Genomic DNA, 20682 nt, shown 5'->3' on the forward strand with positions numbered 1-20682 from the left:
AAACTTACTTACGTTGTAATCTCCCATAACTCTTACAATATCCCACAGATACCTTTTGATTTACTTTCCTTTATAAAAAATATGCTCCCTCATGAAGGTAGGGTATGCAGGATGCCCTAATTAAAGTAAATGGCGCAAACAGCACGCTTCCGATTGTCAGTAGCTTCCACTGTTCAGTTCTAAAAAAACATGCTTATTGTTATACCTAAAAAGTAAATGTGGGATCAGTGAGGTAAAAATTAAAAAAAAAAAAAAAAGACATATATAAACAGAATGCTGTCTTTAAAGAAAAAACGTTAACTGTCCCTTTAAAACAAGAAAATATTTTCTATTTGCTGACAGACAATTCTGTGTAAAAGCAAATGCGCTTCATCAGAGACTGCAAATTAGTCATGTGCCCATGCGCGAAACGCGTAAGATAGGAGCTTACTTGTTGTCCTATAATGAAGCCTGCTCCTAATAAACTTTTTGCATCTACTTAAAGACTCGGCGCTTCTTTTCCCTCATTCCAATTTGCAGTCTTAGTTTATGCATCACTAAAAAGAACTTTTATAAAAGACAATATATTTCTCTTTGCAAAAAAACAACATTATTTAATTGCTATATCGAGTGCAAGTGAGTTGCTTCAACATTCTCAAAATTTAAAAATATGTCCCATCTCAGAGGAAATATAGGTCATCTTAAAGTGAAAAGAGATATTTTGTCATGATACATTAGATATGTGGCAAAGAATCCATACTCTCAGGACTTTGTGAAGCAAAATAGTTAATTTATTTTAGTGACATTTCAGGGATAAAACCTTCCCTTCATCAAAGCAACCAAAACACACTCACAAATGTACAATCTACTGTGTGACACCCTCTTCCACAAGAAAAAGACAAACAATGTGTTGTCAAGGTAACCTGATACATAAAGTGCCAACCCAAGTGCTAACATACAAGACTGTTCTTTATACATGGACATAAATTCACATAGCAAACCCCTCATGTAGTAGACCATGACACCCAACTGTGGGCCAGATTACGAGTGGTACACTAATAGTTATGCACGAGCGAAAAGGGGTTTATTGTGGCTGTTTGTGCGCATCGGATGTAGCGCTTGTATTACAAGTTGAAAGTAAACGCAATTGAAGTAAAAGCAAGTCTGGATAGCGCGTCCTCAGAGCTCTGTTTAACTGTTTTGCAAAACAAAAAGTGTCACAAATACATCAAAAATACATTGAAAAGTAAAGTTACACTTATAACACTATCTAATAAAAAATATTTTTTAAAAATTGCAATCAAAAGTTAAAGGCTCAGAGATATGAGGTCTCAGGTGTTAGAAAAAGGGCAGGCAAAGGGATTTAACACACACACACATATATATATATATATATATATATATATATATATATATATATATATATATATATATATATATATATATACACACATACATACACATATACATACACATATATATATATATATATATATACACACACACACACATATACATACAGACACACACACATATATATATATATATATATATATATATATATATATATATACTGTATATATATATATATATACACACATTGTAGCAAAGTGTCATTTCTTCAGTGTTGTCAAATGAAAAGATATAATAAAATATTTACAAAAATGTGAGGGGTGTACTCATTTTTGTGAGATACTGTGTGTGTGTGTATAAATTAGTAAGTAATCATCTCACATTGGAAAACCTGGGATAGCTGAAAGTTTATGTATCCCAAAGTGCTCAGGGGTTATCAATAATTAAAATAAATAGTCGAAAAGAACGAAAATTATAGAAGAAAAAGTCTGGAAAATTTAAATTTGAGGATGTCTTAACTGCACTTCCCATGAAAAAGAGGGGAGTATATAGTCTATAGAAATTCAGCATGTATTAGGTGGTTCGAATCCACATAAGTCAAAAACAAGGAATGCATAAAGTAGAAAAAAAAATACACATCTTTATTAATTACTAATCTATGGAAAAAAAAAAACTTACCTTAAATATATTAAAAAAAAAAAAACAATGGCCATAGTAATTGGGGACCCCAGATAAATAGACGTCTATGTGGCTAGAGTATAAAATATAGGCAATATCACTTTAAGAATGTAGCCCTATGATGGTACAGTCAAAAAAATGCACATTAAATCATATAGGAAATGCATCATATTGCACAAGAATAGGACAATCAATGTTAGACAGACATTAGAATTACGTCTCTTTAGGTGTGTTATATATATTGTACGTTTTTTCATGGATTATTAATTAGTGCTGGCTAGGACATCCTCATATGTCTGTGAGCCTCACGGAGCTGCTATTATATCAGCCTGTAACTATACTATATTTTCCTCTTTTTGTATATATCTAATATTCTACCACTACCGTGCACTGAGGGCAGTGTATCCTTTGTTTTAAGAGCACTGGTCTTAAATGGTTACTATGGCATGTTAGGTGGTGCTGATATAATTAGTTTTGATAGCATTGTATATATGTAGAAATTTGTATTTATGAATAAATATTCTGCTATGTGAAGAACATTGGAATGTTAAATATTCACATTTTCATGTCGGGTTAGCGCACTTCAGAATATGTGATCACGTTTGCACGTGAGAATGGCATTTGCATGGGAGTATGGCGTTAGGTTTTTCCCCCACTTTATTTGCTCCATTAACTTATGGGGGGGGGATACATGAACGCGTTTGTGATATTCCAACTATGGCTTTTTGCGTGCATCAGGTTAGCGAGCAAGCAAAAAAAATGTTTTACCTTCAACTTGTAAATAAGATGCAAACTATGCGCGGACATAGAACTATTTTAGTTTTAGAGCATTTATATGACTGTCATAAGATCTGTGAATGTTTATATATATATATATATATATATAATTTTATAAATATATATGGTTGTGTACACCAAATAATTTGTTTCATTTGCATAACTCCAGATGGCACTGTTACAGCAGTTATATTTACTCTCTCTCATTCATCAAAATAATTGTTGTCATAGTTATCTTAAGAAAGAACAAAAGGTTTAAAGCTGTGTCTAAGATAAGACCAGTGAACCACTTCAAGGTAAATATTAGCATTTTTGAAACCTTCAGAGGTATATGCCCATATATGGGCTTCCTGCCCAAGATGGGTAAGGAACTCACAGGCCCCCTGTGGGGGATAGACGGTCCGTCTGTGGGAATGGTTGAATCTACAAACATGTTCAAGGAATTGTAGTTTTTATCATCTAAGTGTTAAATTGTCCCTTCTGAGATCTAAATACACATAAGGCATCTGAACTCAAGTTACTTACAGCAAGTGGGAAATTAAATCTCACATAAAGAAATGATGCCTAATTTTCATAAGTTTAAGCTACTCAAATGAACATAAATATTCAGACACATGACTCTGGGAGATTGTCTATGCCTAAGAAGGGTAATATTGGAAGCTGGAAACCTAAGAAGCAGTGACTAATAGTAACATATTAGATAAATATTTGCTGAGCTTGATAAATACTGCAAATAGATATATGAAAGTTTTAACATTTTGAACAATTATTTCTTTGTTTTGCAGACAGCAGGATCTCCTATGAATGTTGGTCATGGGCATAAATCTATGCACTCAGAAAGAGGTTTACCGAATGTGAAATATGCTGTGTTTTTATATGAATAAGAAAATAATCAAATACAACTTTAAATGGATTTTAAAGGGACACTGTACCCAAATTTTTTCTTTTGTGATTCAGATAGAGCATGCAATTTTTTTAAATTTTTTTAAATTTTTTATTATCAGCAAAAAGTTACAGAAGAGAAGAAAAGATAGTTATAGATTTTGAAAACATAAGTATTCAATTTTACCATTTGAGCAACCAAACCTTGTTCTTTTAAATCAAATTGCTGATTTTCCATTTTATATAACCAAAAACAACCACAACAACCATAAAATAAAAAAAATAAAGAAAAAAAATCTCTCCTCTTCCCTCTCACCCCATTACCTTCCACTTACCAGACACCTAACAATACTAGTTCTGAATTTCAAAATGAGAAAATCATATACAGTACTCGATTTCAGTTACTGTGCAACTTTTAATAAAAACTGACCATTTAATAAAAAAAAATGTAAAATCCTCTTCATTGCTTATGTTGGTATCTCTCTGTTCTAACATGCACTGTTTTTAAGACAATTTCTAACTTCTAGCATTGTAGGAGCCCTGTGTTTTTTCCACCATTTAAAAATTAAATATCTAGCTGCTAGAATTAATAAGATTATTAATTTTTCCTGGGGTTGTTGTACTTCACTCTGTTTTATGCAGAATATAACTTGTGTTAATGTGAGAGCCAGAGGGGAAACTTTCAATATATTGTTGAGCCAGAACTCTAATTTATACCAGAATTGCCTGATTTTTGGGCAACTCCATATCGTATGTTTTAAATCTGCTGCAAAGAAAGAACATTTTGGACATTTATTAAAGTTTAAAATTATGTAATTTATGACCCTTTCCTGGCATGAAATATGTTCTATGCAACAATTTAGCATGTGCTTTTCTCCAAGTCGCTGAGAGTGTAGCCCGGGATACTTTACTAATTGATTTTAAATTTTGAGTCTATTCTGTTAGGAGCAATTAACCTATTACAAATCTAACACCATCTGTTCTAAGAGAGGGATTCCCTTGATAGTGCTTAGAGATATGTAGCAGGGGGTAATTGACATATACCCGCTCTTAATTAATATCAGCCAGCTTTCCAATTTTCCCAGGACCCAGCACCAACCTACCTTTCTGACCAGTTCTGAGATATGTCTTAATTGTAGGTATGCGAAGAATTCATTATTTGATAGCTTAAACTCACTTTTAATTCCTCAAATGTTTTTACACAATTTGATTCTTTTCTAATAAATTGCTGAACTCTCTCCAGACCTAAAGAGGACCACTTGTCGAAAATTGCCGAGTTCAGCCAAGTTGAAAATTTGGGTTCCTGTTATTGGCATATACTGTGAGACATTGCAGTTAATTTTTAACAGAGTCCCTATTTTCCACCATGCCTTTAAAGGATTCAAGATGGTTTTAAGTTTCTTGATTTCAGGGGGTAATGCTTTTGGCTCGCAATGAGCCAGCCCTACTGGAAGAAATGGTTAACAGATATTTTCATCTAACATGTTATTGGATACGTAGTTTTTAGAAAAAAAAAAGTCTGTCACGGTTCGTGCTAGGAAAACTAGATTGTAATAATCTAATATCAGGCAAAACTAGCCCTCCGAACTCTTTCCCCGCTGAAAGTTTGGATATTGATATCCTGGATCTCTTCCCTTGCCATATGAAATTTCTAACTGCCGTATTAAGTAAACAAATATCTTTTTCAAAAACTAAGATTGGGGTATTCTGTAAGATGTATAAAAGTTTTGGAAGAACCATTTTATAGAGTGCTATTCTACCAGAAAGTGAAATTGGTATATTTTGCCAGATTTTCATTTTCTCACGTATGTTTGTCAGGATTGGTGTTACATTGAATTTATATAAATCTGATGGTTTAACTGGAATGATAATTCCTAAATATTTGAATTATCTCCTTAAACGGGCAATCTTTCATTGAATCAATGTTTTTCCTAAGCCAATAGGTCTCCGATTTAGATGTATTTATTTTGTATCCAGAAAAGGATCCAAATCTGTCAATTATGCGTATGAGTTTAGGTATATTTGTCTTTGCGATTTAGAGGAGTATATCATCCGCGTATAACGCAATTTTCATCCCATGTTTACTTATTTTGACTCCCGAGACAATGTCTAATCTTGAGTGCTAGAGATTCTATAGCTATGTCGAAGAGGAGATAGGGGGCAACCCTAACGCGTACCCCTCTGAATTTCAATTTCTGAAGATATAGAATTATTGACTATCAGTTTCGTACAGGGTCCCTTATATAGATTTTTTATAAAGCTAGGAAAATTATCTTTAAATCCAAATTTATCTAAAGATGTGAACATGTGACTAAAGTAAACTGAATCGAAGGCTTTTTCAGCGTCAATTGCAACTATTGCAAGGTCCGGGTCGCCCCCCATCTTCTCCTCATTACCTGTTTTCTGACAAAAATATTCTGTTATCATCAAAACTTCTCTTATTTTGGAAGCAGAATTTTGTTGCTTAAGAAATCCTGCTTGGTCTTTATGAATAATGTGGTAGAGACCACTTTGAAGTCTACAAGCTAAAACTGAGGCCAGGATCTTATATTCCGAGTTCAGGAGGGCTATGGGCCGATAGGACTCTCTATAGGATGGATCTTTCCCCCCTTTAAGAAGTAAAGTTGTATAAGAGGCAGAGAAACTAGGTGGTATTGTTTTACCATTGATATAAAAATCATTATATAGATTACACAAGTGTGGAACAATTCCTGGGGCTAGAATCTTGAAAACCTCATTGGGAAGCCCATTTGGGCCTGCTGCTTTATTAAATGACATCTCAGAGATCGTTTTTCTAACTTCCTCCTCAGAGATTGGATTATTCAGATTGTTAATTATTTCCTCTGGAACTGTGGGGCAGTTTATTTTGCTTCAGAATTCCACGGACTGACCTTCATCAGTAGTTCTTGCGGAATAAAGCTCTTTATAATATTTTGTAAAGGCCTCTAAGTTATCCTCTGATTTTGTGAATATCTTCCCTTCTTGTTGGATTATGTCAATCAATGAGGACTTTTTTTCTCCCTTGACTAACCTAGCTAGCAATTTACCGGATTTGTTACCAAACCAATACATTTTCGCCTGAAATCTAAGGTCTCTTTGCGTTTCCAGGAGCAGTGCTAGAGCATCTCTTTCATTTTTGGCTTTGATGTATTTGGCCCAGTTAAAAGATGATTTCTGCAGGAGATAACGATTATATGAGTTTACAACTAAGTTGGTAGCTTCTTTCTCTCTATTCTTCAATTTTTTTGATATCATGGCAGCATAAGCTGTTATTTCTCCTCTGATAACTGCCTTTGCAGCTCCCCAAAAGATTTCCGGCCTATCAATATATTCAGAATTGAAATAGATAAATTCTTTAAATTTATCATTTAGATGTTTTTTGAATCGTTAGTCAAATAATATGGAAAGATAAATCTCACAGGGACATTTCTTGGGCGGTTTAATTGTATCTCCATAAAGATGGGAGAATGATCTGATAAAACTATGGGTGTAATTCCTGCTTTTCTATTGCTTGTACAGAGTCGCTCATCTATTAAAAATAAATCTATTCTAGAAAGCGTTTTATGCGCCTTAGATAAACAAGTATAATCCCGCACGTCAGGGTTCTGAATCCGCGAAATATCCTTTACAGCTAGATTCTGATTATTTTTTTTAAATATATTTGTTTCTAAGTTATCTTTTTTATGCTTTGCTTGTCTACTATTATATCTCAGTCTGTCCAGAGGAGATTGTGGGGCCATATTAAAGTCACCTCCTAATACCAAGTATCCTTCTGAGTAGGACAATACGCTGGATTGTATTAAGTTCCAAAATTCATAGTCTAATTCATTAGGTGCATTAATGTTACATAATGTATAGATTTGCTTAGCAATTCTGATTTCAATATTACAAATCTCCCCTCTGGATCTCTCCTAACCTGTAATAATTCAGAATCTATTCTTTTGCCTATCAAAATAGCCACTCCTCTTTTCTTCCTAATACTAGGTGAGGCAACTACCTCTTTAATCCAAGAACCCTTCAGTTTCAGTGTTTCCTCCATGTTTAAGTGTGTCTCTTGCAGAAACATTATGTCTGTTTGCATCCTTCGCATGTGAGAGATAATAGCTTTCCTTTTAATGGGGGTTCAAATACCAACTATCTTCCATGATATTACCTTAAATTTGTCTGGTGTCTGCCATCTAACTTATCAATGAGGTGAAAAAAATGAGAAGGTGGAGAGAGAGAGGAGAGAAAAAAAAAAACCCCCAAAAATTAAACTTTTTTTACTGAAAACTCAATCAAATGAAAAGAGGGGGGAACCCCCCCAACTTTTTTTTCTCTGCCCGGAAATGAACCCTTTCCGGGGTTTGCATATCTACTTCCAAAACCATAATATGCCTTTACAAGGCCTACTGTAATAGGGAACTAATTATATCAACAATTTTTACCCCTAGTCCACCTGTAGAAGGGGAGTTATCCTGCAGAATCTAATTCAGATAAGAAACTTTCAGCCTCTTGTGCATTATCAAAAAAAAATGTGTGTTATCTCTAATGACAACTTTAAGCTTAGATGGATATATTAAAGTTGCTAGGTACCCCTTCTGTATCAGTTTTGTACAAATCGGTGCTAATTCTCTTCTTTTTATAGAAGTTTCAGCTGAGAAATCCTGGAATAAAAGGATTTTGGCTCCACCAATACTGATGGGTTGTTTCTTTCTGTACTGCTGAAGTATGTTGACTTTATCTAAATAATTCAAGAAGCGTGCTACTACTGGCCTAGGTCTGTTATTAGTTTTGTTATCAGCCAGGGGTGGGCCTATTCTATGTGCTCTTTCAACTATTACCTGTGTGCCAGGCAGTTCAAGAAGTTGAGCTAAGGTTTCTGTTATGAACAAAGTTAGATTTTCATATTTTTTCCCTTCAGGTATACCAATAATCCTGACATTGTTTCTTCGAGACCGATTCTCGAGGTCTTCCAGTCTTAACTGCATTTTTTGAATTTTTGTTCCTGTATCCTCTAAACTAGAGCTTTGTGCACCGGTGAGATCCTCTAGGTCTGAAACCCTTTGTTCTACCTCTTGCAACCTATTTGAAAATTGTCTAAATTCCTGAATTAGCAGGGCTATGTCTTGTTTTATTTCAGTTCTCAGAATGTCAAATTTAGGGGTCAGTGCTTCTGAGATATTGGTAACCAGGTTTTGCATATTTATTACCTCACTTGTTGGGTTTAGATTTGGTGTTACGGGGTGTATATCTGCTATGATATCTGAGGCTCCTTTGGTTTTTTTTTTTTTTATCTTTGTTTCTGCCCGCCATGCTTGGAGAAAAAGTCTTGGAGGAAGTGTTTAAGAACTTGTCCATGTGCCAGTTATGTGTGTAGGGAGTTGAGCGTGTTTGGGGGCGAACCCTGAGTAATAATTAGTGATAGAGTGGTTTTGTGAACTAAGTGAGGTGAGTTTATAAGAAAGTGAAGTGAATTAAGGGGCAAGCCCCAAAAAAATAAAAAAAAATAAAAAAAAAGGAGGAGGGGAAAAAACAAAGAAAATTCTGTGACTATGTATGACCTGTGGGTAGCGTGAGAAAAGGGGACTCCAAAGTGAAAGAAGTGAGTTTATTCAAGACTTTTCTATCAGGCACTGGCGGTTTTTAACACTGAGCCTAGATTATTAATTATAACCAAGGTTTCCTTATTAGATCTATTAACGCTCTAAGCTTCCTGCTTGTACCATATACTAACCCTTTAACCTTCTAGTCAATAGAAAGCTTATATCCTCCGAAATAAGTACTCTAGCCCTAGAAGAATAGTTACAAATTTCATCCCTTTTCTTTGACTCTGCTTAAGTCCTGACAAAAGTTCAATTATCTAAAACAGTGAACATATATAGAGTGTTCCAAGTACTCTAAAGTTAAATAAATTAACCCTTCATTGTAAAATGATATGTTAATATATAAACCTAGTCTACTTCTAATGAGAGAAATAGATTGTAGTCAAAAAACAATATTTTAACAGTGTGGCGTTATAAACCAAATAAGATCGGGTCTCAATTATTTCACGCCCCCTCTCTGTAATAAATACAGGAGAGATGCATGAACCAAGCAGACACCACTGTATTCAAACACAAAAACGTTCGTGACTCATCGCTAAACACCACCAGATCCAAGACATTAAACAACAGCCTTTCCAGCTCATGTGGCCAAAAGGAGGCTTTCAGTTATGATTCAGAAACAAAAACAACAGTTGTGTTATTACAGTAATATCATTCACACAGAACCATAAGAGAGGGAACAGGGGAACAATCCGTCCCCAAAGCAAAAACCAATTCTCTGGTAATCTATCCCTTTAACACTAAAGTCTTATACATTTTGATTTTTTTCTCCCCCCTTAAATTCGTCAGTTTTGCATTTTATTAAGAAGAAAAAAATCAATAAGAAAAATTCTTCAGTATAGACTCCTTTTCACTTTATCGTGTAGTCTCAGTTCCCAATGTAACTTTTGAGTGTAATTGTATCAGCTCGAAATGACAACTTTGTAAATTACTTTCCTTTTTTTTCCCTTTCACCTTCTTCTTTTCTGGTGTGGATTACAAATAACGGAGATAAATGTCCTTAAATCACATTCCCAAGGTGTTTTGACTTATGTGTGAGTTGTTCCCCTTTTTATTGTTCTTTTCCCCCTTCTTTTTAACTATTTAATATCTTATAATAAGTGGCCCAAAAACTGTAAAGGCAAAGAGTTTTAAGTCCATATGGTGTACTCACCCTTCTCACCTATGGTGCCCTTTAGTTTCTCCGGTCTCGTGGTGTGGTCTTCAATGTATCAACCCCCTCTCTCACAGCGACAGAGGGAGAAGAGTAAAGTTGCAAGATTCCCGACAGTAAAAGGGGGGTTTGAAGCCCCTTCAATCTACCTCCTCCCACGCAGCACCGGTGGGAGAGGAGGGAGTCAAACACTTAATTCTGTGCCGGGCCCCTGGTTAACTCAAGGTACGTGTTGGCGATCCAGCCAGCCTCTCGTGTGGACTCCGGGCAGTGGTGCAAGATTCAAAGCCCCTTCAGTGCGTCAGAGCCGGCTTACTCTCAATCTTACCTCCTCCCGCGCAGCACCGGTGGGGGAGGAGGGCAAGCACCTGGTCCTGTACTGACCTCTTGCGTGACCCAAGACACGTGTCGGCAGTCCTCAACAACCGCAACAATCAATCTCCGTTCTTCGCACCGGGAGGGTGAGTAAGTAATTGATCCAACGAAGGGGGAAATCATGAGAAGCAATTTGTTAAACAACAGTGGGAACTTTTACAAATAGCTTATCCTTTCGGACTTCAGATCCGCTTATAGAAGATAGTCCAGCAGGAAAGGATTTTTGAGGCCACTTGTCTAGCTTTTCCCTTCTACTTTATTAGAGATTAGACATGCAATTCTTTCCAGGCTGAGAATTATCACAACAGTGGGATGAAGTTCCACTGTGCGTTCCGGTAGCGTGTGTATCTTGCCGTCCAGATAGCTACCCCACTTTTCAGGGCTTGGCGCGTGAAAAAACACCGCCAGGTGCTTTGGGACTGGAGATGAAACGCTCAGCTACCTGTGCTAAGCTCCTCCTCTGGAACCTTTCCTCCAGGGCATGTCTAGAGCATGCAATTTTAAGCAACTTTCTAATTTACTCCTATTATCAAATTTTCTTCATTCTCTTGGTATATTTAATGTAAGTTTAGATGCCGTCCCATTTTTGGTGAACAACCTGGGTTGTCCTTGGTGATTGGTGGATAAATTAAAAACAAAGTGCTGTCCATAGTCTGAACCAAAAAAAGCTTAGATGCCTTTTTCAAATAAAGATAGCAAGAGAACGAAGAAAAAATGATAAGGAGTAAATTAGAAAGTTCCTTAAAATTGTATGCTCTATCTGAATCACAAAAGAAAAAAAATGTGGGTGCAGTGTCCCTTTAAGATAATAATAATATTAATAATAATACTAATAATAATAATAATAATATGATGTTAAAAATAATACTGATGTTTCATATTAAAATAAGCAGGAAAAATGACAAAATATGATCATGTGTATTTGAAAATGTGACTTATTAATGGAAGGAATTATATTATGTTGAATATAAACAAATATAAGGAGATATTTGTAATGTAGCAAAAATGAATGGTAAGACTATATTTCTGGTTGTCTGCTGCCCCCTAGGGGATTAGAAATGGTATGACAGACAAATAAATTGTCTATTAGAACACATGCAGAGCCAGTCAGGGAGGCATCTCCCAGGTGACCAATGAGAGGGAAAAGCTCCGGGGGCCAATCCAAAAAGACAGCTCCGTTAAGGGCCTATCGAATTTATATCACTGATGATTACAATAAGAAAAGGGGGAGGGATATCACATGATATAACCTCTCGCAAGAAGAAAGAAAGGGGGTCTTTTTATGTCTGCTGAAACTTGTGATTGAATAACTGGCTGCCATACTTGGGACACAATCATTTTAAGCAAAAAGCTGAGACTAACTTCTTGATCTATGCAATAACCTTTCTTCATGTGAGGTGATCTGAATCTATAGAGAAAAGATTGGAATACTAAATTGGCTCATGTTGATAATGTATGAATTCTATAATTTGATATTTTAAAGCAAATACAATCATTGCTACAATCAAACTGCAGTTAATAGATTTAAAAGAGCACTTTGTATTTTAGCTTGCATTCATAATCCTGTGTAGTCTTAACTAGTCACTATTGTTAAATAATTTATTTGCTAAACAAAGAAAATCTCTCTGGTGTGTAATTTATCTTTGCAAATAAAATTTAATTGTAGATAATTAAGAATTTATTTCAGCTTGGGGGGGGGGCGGAGCCAACAGGGAAGCAGTACAGTCGCACATCTCAGGAGCTCCAACGATAACATGTATAAAATCTAATTATAAAGACTGCTCCAGCTCAAGAATTGGTCCCTGACTGAAGAATGTTTGACATGAGTGACCCGTGCATCTAATCCTAGTATGGGCTTTACTAAATTGATGAGATCTAGCGATTCCGGAGTGTATCTTGACTGATAAGCAGCTTTGAAGTCAGCCATCTTGGGCCCATTACTATTGAGCTCCTCACAAGTTTGGCGCCTTCTATTATCTGTAATTATGGAGACTGGAGAGCAGATTTTAGAGGAGATGTACTTTTTTCTAGAGGGGTGCAGGAGTATATTTGAACGATTATTCAGCCTGTCGCCCCAACAAGCAGATGACAAGTCTGCGGACCAGATTACCCACATGCCCACCGGCATGGCTGCTCCTGGGGGCGGTGACGCTCTGGGGCCCCGGCGTTCCTTGCCTCTCGGGCAAGTCATGTTGAGAGTGAAATCTGGGGCTATATTGACTCACCTGTCTTGGGAGGATCCCGAGGATAAGATTTCTCATTCAGGACGCCTAATACCCTCAAGCGACTCAAACCTCGCTTGTATGCCGCTGGCAACGAGGAAATGTTACAGTCCAGCACGAAAACAGTTATCGCTTGCTGTGTCCGGTAGCTGCAAGTGGGAACTACTACCTCCAACTAAAGAAGATCGAGACAGCTCCTACCTCCTCTCAATAGAAGCCTCCACATGGCCGGACTATTCTACCCGGATTTGCTCGGTTGCAGCAGCTCAGGATTGCATCCTGGTAGCTCAAAGACATGTGGACCCATACTACTACTGTCCCAGCAAAGATAAGTCAGTCTCTCTCATTTGTGAATCACAGAGATCAACTAACACGGACACCCACCTAACGATTTCTAGAGGCATAGGTTAAAGAGATAGCCCTGTAAATTACCAAGCCCACTACACTTATTACGGACTTCTGAGTGTCATTGACTAGAGGGGTAGTATGTTTGTTTATATCTGGCCTGCATGGTATAAGTCGGTTGGAGGTAACAGTTTGTCTAAAACTTCTTTGCTATGTACCAGCTCCTTATGGGTTTACTTCATAGATGGTTATTCTTCACAGCGTTCTCATATTTCCAGAATTGTATTACTACCAAGTTAACTAAGGGCTATATATCTGTTATGTGCAAACATCCCTTTGCTTTTGTGGATCTCCCTTGGTAATTTTAATGCATTTTATAGTAGGCATTTTTTTTTCTGTAAGCCTTGTCAAAAATACTTTAGAATAACGACTGTACAGTTTATACGGTTCCTGTTTTATATTCATAGGTCCTAAATGAGCACTGAAAGTTTATTAGACTTCCTAAAGCATTGTTAGCTTTTGATCTATCACTGCAAGCTTCAGTTGGTGGTACTGCCCTTTTCTTTTTTTTGGGAAAAAAAAAGAGTTGTTACTTGCGACCAGATACAGTACTACCATATTAGGGTGCAATATTGTCAATTTAACTTTTGAGCTTAGACTGGGAAACACAGTTACCCTAGTATGTATGCAATGTGTGTTTTCTCACTGCATCTCTCCTGTTGTTACTGTACTGAAGTGTTCAGAGATGCTATATGTTTTATTAGATGGGTCCTGCTGTTGTATATACCTCTTAATCTGGTAGAATTGTGAATGGGGACATTTAGAATACTTATAAAGCCTACACACCACATTAGCGCAGCTATATAGTGGGTTTATTTTAGGGCTGCAACTAACGATTATTTTCATAATCGATTAATCGGCCGATTATTTTTTCGATTAATCGACTAATCGGATAAAAAGAGAATCAATAATAGTTTTCTATGTTTTAAATAAAATCCACATAATGAGTGTTACAAATATAAAACTTCAGACTAAAACTTTACATTAACACAACTGTTTCTTCAATTTTTAAGCAGCAGAGCACAGTTTTATAATTAAACAAAACAAAACCACAAACTGTTTGAAAAGAGGTAGAACTAGAAAGAGTTAGACTATCACTGTTAATAACATTCTGTTATTCACTCTTTCAGAAACTTTGAATTGAAATGCAAAAATCTCAACATGTCCACATGCTTCTGGCTAAGGCTGGTTCTCTATTTGCAGCTATATTTCCTGCAGCAGAGAAAAGGCTGTTGAGGTGTATAAGTAGGGTTTTGCCAATTTCACCAAAGTGGGATATTTATCTTTGTTAGCTCTTCACCAATGCTAAGTGTTTTCTACCTTGGCAAGGGACCTCTCAATAACGTAACCCTTGACTTCAATCTAACATAAAAATATCTTGAATATCTATATGCAATGGTAAATAACCAGCTATAAGGTTAGGGGTGATATCTAGTCCGCACTAAAAATAACGAATATATACTTATAAAGGTTGAATCTGGTACATATCACAATTTATTAAAAATATAAAAAAACAATAAAAAACAAAAGCGCTAAGGACTGGATATCAATAACAGGACAAAGCCTTACACATTTATTTATACAGTACATATAATCAGCAATAGCAAGCAATACGCTAATAATTGTGCAAACAGATAATAGTGCACATCAATTTAAATAACTCCCATCAATCTAGGTGCAAGGTGTAAACAACAAGCTTGGCACTATATCATGAAAAGCATAGCTCCAAATCACCGGATTTAATATAAACAATCCAAATGATGACTATTATATCTGGGTTGCACATAAGCCAGGGGTAGTTGTAAACTTATACTGTCCTGAAAAAGTGAAAAGTAGACGTCTGTAGATGTCCTTTAGGCTAAGGACATAACCATAAAACACAATACCATATGCAGGAGCTCATTGGAGTGAAGCAGCTGGTGTTGTGCACAGACCAATTAATTGCAAACCAACTAATCGATTAATCGATTATGAGATTCGTTGACAACTATTTTAATAATCGATTATTATCGATTATGACGATTAGTTGTTGCAGCTCTAGTTTATTTATTTCTATACAGCACAGACATAGCCAGCGGCCGAGGCTGCGTCCTAACATTTGGTATGCTACACCTTGCAGTTCATTCTACCTCAGCTTCAACTTTAGATTCCACGCTGTTCTGGGGACAATTATGCATAGCTATATGTATTGCACTTTAAGCTGGTCCCATCCTAACTACTATAGTCTATTTGTGCCCTAGCATACAATCTATATAAATGTCCCAATTTTTTCTGTTCCAGAGCATGATCCACTCTAAATATATCACCTTTACATGATTCCTACAATTGCAAACATACCCCGCGCCCTACTAAGTCTATTACCTTTGGCCCATTTGTTTAGCGCTCCTACTTACATATAGCCCTTGCCTAAATAATGTCAACAATCCAGTAAAAAGGCCTAGAAGTCATATACACAGTTTCCCTTACACAGTTGTTAGAGCAGGCAGGTCCTGCACCATTGTTATTCCCTTTTATGTAATATGGCGCTTTACTTAAATATTTGGCCCAACATACTCAATTTACCACCTCCCCCCCCCTCCTCAATATATCTCCTATTTAACAAAATACCCCCCCCCCGCTATAATATAATGCACCCTTTACACTAAGAGGGAAAACTATGCTGATTTGCTATCTAATGGATGCCCTATATTTAATACGCTGCCTATCCTCTAGCCATGGTTTTCAGTTTAAATTTCAATTCACATTCCAATGACCACCTCCTCCCCCCCCCCCATCTTATAATGTTCCTCCTAGGTAAGGAGGCCTAACTATGTGGTCTTTCTATCCAGTACCGCAACCTATACCATCTATTTTCTATGTGTAGCTTCTCACTTTACTATAAAATTGACTCTACTACCTTCTCAAGCGAAACTGTTAAGCTTCACTTACAATTTGAGTTACAAGTTTTAAGTTTAGTATGTTCAATTTCACCACACTACTTATATATTACAAAAACTTGTTTTGCTGTGTTATTAAAAAAAAAAAAAGAAAAAATAAGGAAGACACATGAAGACCATTTGCTATTTACATATTGTGAAATATATGCCATAACTATTGTTTATACTTGACTTACTTTGAGAATTTTGAATATATTTCACTGGCAAGTTTGTGTATTATAAACATTCCTACAGATCTAGCTTATGTATAATTTTATATCCCTGTATATTCTCATGTCTATATGGCTTCGTGATAATATGCATGTAACCTTATTGCTTTTTCTTTGTCTTCAATAAAAAAAAAAAAAGAATTTATTTCAGCTTGGATAAATTGGCATATAAACTGACTGTTTACAGTAAGAATATATAACTTCTGGTATTTAAATTAGGGTTGTATAGAATCATTTGTGGGCTAAATAGCTTACGTATATTTGTCTGGAAGTTAGTGACCCATACTGTGATATTTCATTGTGGTATTTTAATGCAATTCAATTGTGAATAAGGTTAATTCTAAAGGTGTATTTGGTCTGCTTTGTAAAGAATATTAAAACAGCTTTAAACTTGTATAGTTTGATTCTTATCTGGTTTTCTATAAATATAATTCAATGTGTCTATAAATTGTAACTAATATAAAGAATTTAGGAATTTACATTAATTTTAATTGTTTCAAATATGCATTATATTGGGGGTTTGTTTTAAAGAATAATTATTAAATATATTGTATTATAACCCAGCCATATACTGACATGACACAAGAAGAAGAAGAAAATAACGTAATATCGTGTTCATAAATTTTTCATACAGATCAGTAATACCAATGGTAGCAGCATAACTATTGCTCCTTACTTGTGGATCTGAAAATGTTAAACAAACCCAGCTAGCTATCAACAGTATTCCTACATATTATGGGGAGTGACTAATTCTGTTAGTTTCCTGGTGGGTGGATGGGTGTGTGTATATATATATATATATATATATATATATATATACACACACACACACACACTTAGCAGAAGTCCCACTTTTACTGGGATTGTCCCTGTTTGGAGGTGCTGTCCCAGTGTCCCATCCAGTTGTTCATTCTGTCCCAGTAGGGTTGCCACCTCCAGGTTTCAAATCATGTGTCCGGGTTTACGACCACCTGAAACCCGGACACATTATTCAAAATGACTGGACTGTGGCTCTCCAGCATAGTTAGATGCTGGTACTTTGTTACATACAGTCCTGCTTAGCTTAACGTTCGTGTTCTTCAAAGTTTACATTTAGTAATACAGGATGAGTGAGCAGCATAGAGTCTTTTTAATGTTGTAGTATTACTTGGTTTATCTTTCTAAGAATTTAACACCCCCCCCCACCCCACCCCTGGAGTCATCGCCGGTAATACACCTTTAGGGGAATCATATGGGTATGACTAGGAAGTACAGACAGGCAGGATTTTTGGCCTGGATCTTGCTTTACTTCATGCAGGATAGCATTTTGGCTATAATCTTCCTGCATTATGGTATAGAGTAGCCTCTTAAACAGCTTTAGCAGGTACGTGTTTCTTTTTTACTTTCATTCAATGTTGTATTTATGCCTTATCAGTATTTGGCTCTGTTCCTTAATTAGACACATAAAACACATTACACTGCAGATATTAAATTGTGAAATTGATAATTATGAAATTGATAATTATGCTTGATGTTTGGCAGTATTTAGAATCTGAGATTTAGATGAATGATTTATTTGCCATAACAACGTAATGGTGCCTTTTTCACTAGGGGGTGGTGTTATGGTCTATTTAAACTGTGTTATTCACTTGTTGTTTGACTCAGGAAGTGTAGAGTATCCACAAAACATTACACACATAAAAGCTACTTCTTTAAAAGGACCGGTAATCGCTACACCCCCTTGACCATGCTCCTGACCACACCCCCACTGGCACCGCACCAGGTGGTCCCAGTTTCACCTCTAAAAATGATGGTAAGTGTGTATATATATATATATATATATATATATATATATATATATATATGAGAGGCACTTTATTCAAATGCACGCAATTAATATTTAAACACATTTACATATTTTAATCATTACGAGTAAAATATTAATAAGCCCTATTTACCTTGCTCCTTACTACCCACGACGATGTAAACACAATGGCCAAACAAATTGAATTTACGTTTACATGCCAATCACACGGTAGATAAAATCAAGAACACGTTACTACAAGATGTCACCCCGTTCCTTTAAGGTTGTAGCTACAGTTCCGAACTTCCAATTTGATCCAAAATATTAAAAAACACAAACGCTACCGAATTGCCATCCAACCTCCAAGGAAACACGTTGCCAACCAGCACCGGAAGCGCTTCTGGGATCGGTGGAAGTGACGACTGTTATCCTTTCCGCTGCCTGTAACCTCGTCTCCTCCGAAGTGTTCATCCCTGTTTCAGAAATGGCTGCCGTGGATTCGGAGCTACAGGGCCCAGAGTAAGACTCGTAGTATCATTAATTCTGCGTGGGGTGTGAGCCATATACGCAGCATGTTTGAGTCTGTATTGCAATTACTGCATGTGTTTGTCAGGGCCTCGCCTTTAGTCTTCTAAATGGCATAAAGCTTACGTTCAGCAGAATCGAATTAAGAAGCTACTGTTAGTGGGTCCGTCTGCTATTGTTTTTCAACAAAACTTTGTGCAGCTCATTATCTGTCATTGGCTGCTGCCGTCTCTGGCTAGTGAAGTGTTTAATTGTTTATAGGTGGCGGGTTCCAGATACCCCTAACATGGGGGCGTTTGGCACGTCATTAACTTGTTAAATGGAAATTAAGAACGTTTGTAATAAATACTCTTATATGCTAAGAAACTATCCGTACCCATATGTTACTTTGCGAACATTTACGGGGTTTACCAATCCAAAGCAATCTAGGTACACACCACTTGAGTATGTTTACCTGGCCCTTGTAGCCAGGGGAAGCCTATATTACATTAGCTTAATTAATTGTGCAGCATGCGCTTCCATATGCAAACTGCAACATTCTTAAACGTTCAGGTACACATTATCTATCCGGTCTCTATTTAGACACAGCACAATAGTTACAAAACGTTTAGACGTTTACTTCTAGCTGCATCTAATTTAGAGATCAGAATCTTTTACTTGTTTCAGGTGCTGGCCAATAGATGGGTATGCACAGTGCATGCATTTGAGAGCTAAGCAAGCACGTACATTTGTAAATGTATTTATAGGTAAACATTATTGCCATGGCTTAGTATGTGGATAATGTGTATTTGAATGTAACAGGTGGTGAATATATTTTGCATTTTATGGGTGTCTACCTTTTGGGCATACTCTGCAACCATAGTAATGTCACCTCTAAAAGCACACAGGCTAAAAGCATAACAAAAATGACGAGTTTAATTGTTACTGTATTCTATTATTGCCTTACAGTGAGATTAAATTGTGATACTGAATTATTTGTACACTGCAGAATGCAGCGTACTGTAACTCATATGCTCTGTGCAGTGTACAGCATTAGAGGAACACTGTACTGATAAAAAAATGCACCTTAAAGGGACATAATCACATTTTATAAGCATAGTATTGAGGTTATTCCTGCCTCCCTCTACTCATGAGTGCCGTCATGTTGAAATCTACCTTTGACTACATTCTAGTGCTGGTATTTTTGCACGTGTGCAGCAACTATTTCAGATACCTACAGTGTAACCTAGGTGACATAATGGCAGCCCCTTGATGAGAGGCATGTTTGTAAAATGTGTTTAGTGTCCCTTAAATGTTTTCTCAATGACTTGTTATAACAAGCTGTAGGATATGAAATGTATGAAATATTTGCTAATTTATGTTGGGTTTTGTAAATTAAATAAGTGTGTTTTACATTGTTCTCTAGACCATGCCCATTTAAATGGACAGAGCTTGCAGGAAGAGTATAACCCCCAATCTTATCTTTTTTTTTTTTTTTGTACAACAAAGCCTTATCTTATCTCTGTCTTTACATAATGGCCAATACATTAAAATGAAAATTTGAGTACCCCTCTGTTCCACCCCCTCTAGGAGCTTCTCTTCCGCTTGCTACCTCCTGTTTTTTAGCTTGAACTTCACAAATACAGCAGTATTCACATTTGCATCACAGTTGGTGGTTTTTATTCTACAAAAACAGCTATTTCAAATAATAAAAGAAAGGTAAAGAAATTATAGTAAACGGTTAAATACAGTCCTGCAGACAAAATTAATAATTGGGTACACACTAAAGCAAATAAAAATTTACTGTACACTACCTAGTAAAACATATACATTCTATTACC

At 36.1% G+C, this 20682-nt stretch overlaps 2 protein-coding genes across 11 annotated transcripts in view; one reads left to right on the forward strand and one right to left on the reverse strand.

Moving 5' to 3' along the window:
• Window positions 1-18717, reverse strand: part of LOC128660719 (zinc finger protein 808) — a 218183-nt gene extending 199466 nt beyond the window's left edge. The window contains exon 1 of one of the 2 annotated variants that reach the window (XM_053714685.1): window positions 18682-18717. The gene's annotated coding sequence lies outside the window, so the exon portion shown is untranslated. Of the gene's footprint in view, window positions 1-18491 lie in introns of both variants that reach the window. The other variant, XM_053714684.1, reaches the window with a different exon arrangement.
• Window positions 18718-18758: 41 nt separating this feature from the next.
• PRPF4B (pre-mRNA processing factor 4B) overlaps window positions 18759-20682 on the forward strand; it is a 178828-nt gene continuing 176904 nt past the window's right edge. For all 9 annotated transcript variants that reach the window (XM_053714686.1, XM_053714690.1, XM_053714689.1 and 6 more), the window contains exon 1: window positions 18759-18856. In XM_053714686.1, coding sequence (XP_053570661.1) covers window positions 18822-18856 — 35 coding nt within the window. In that variant the 5' untranslated portion in view covers window positions 18759-18821. The remainder of the gene's footprint in view (window positions 18857-20682) is intronic.

This window comes from Bombina bombina, chromosome 5, assembly GCF_027579735.1.
Source record: "Bombina bombina isolate aBomBom1 chromosome 5, aBomBom1.pri, whole genome shotgun sequence".
NCBI lineage: Eukaryota > Metazoa > Chordata > Amphibia > Anura > Bombinatoridae > Bombina > Bombina bombina.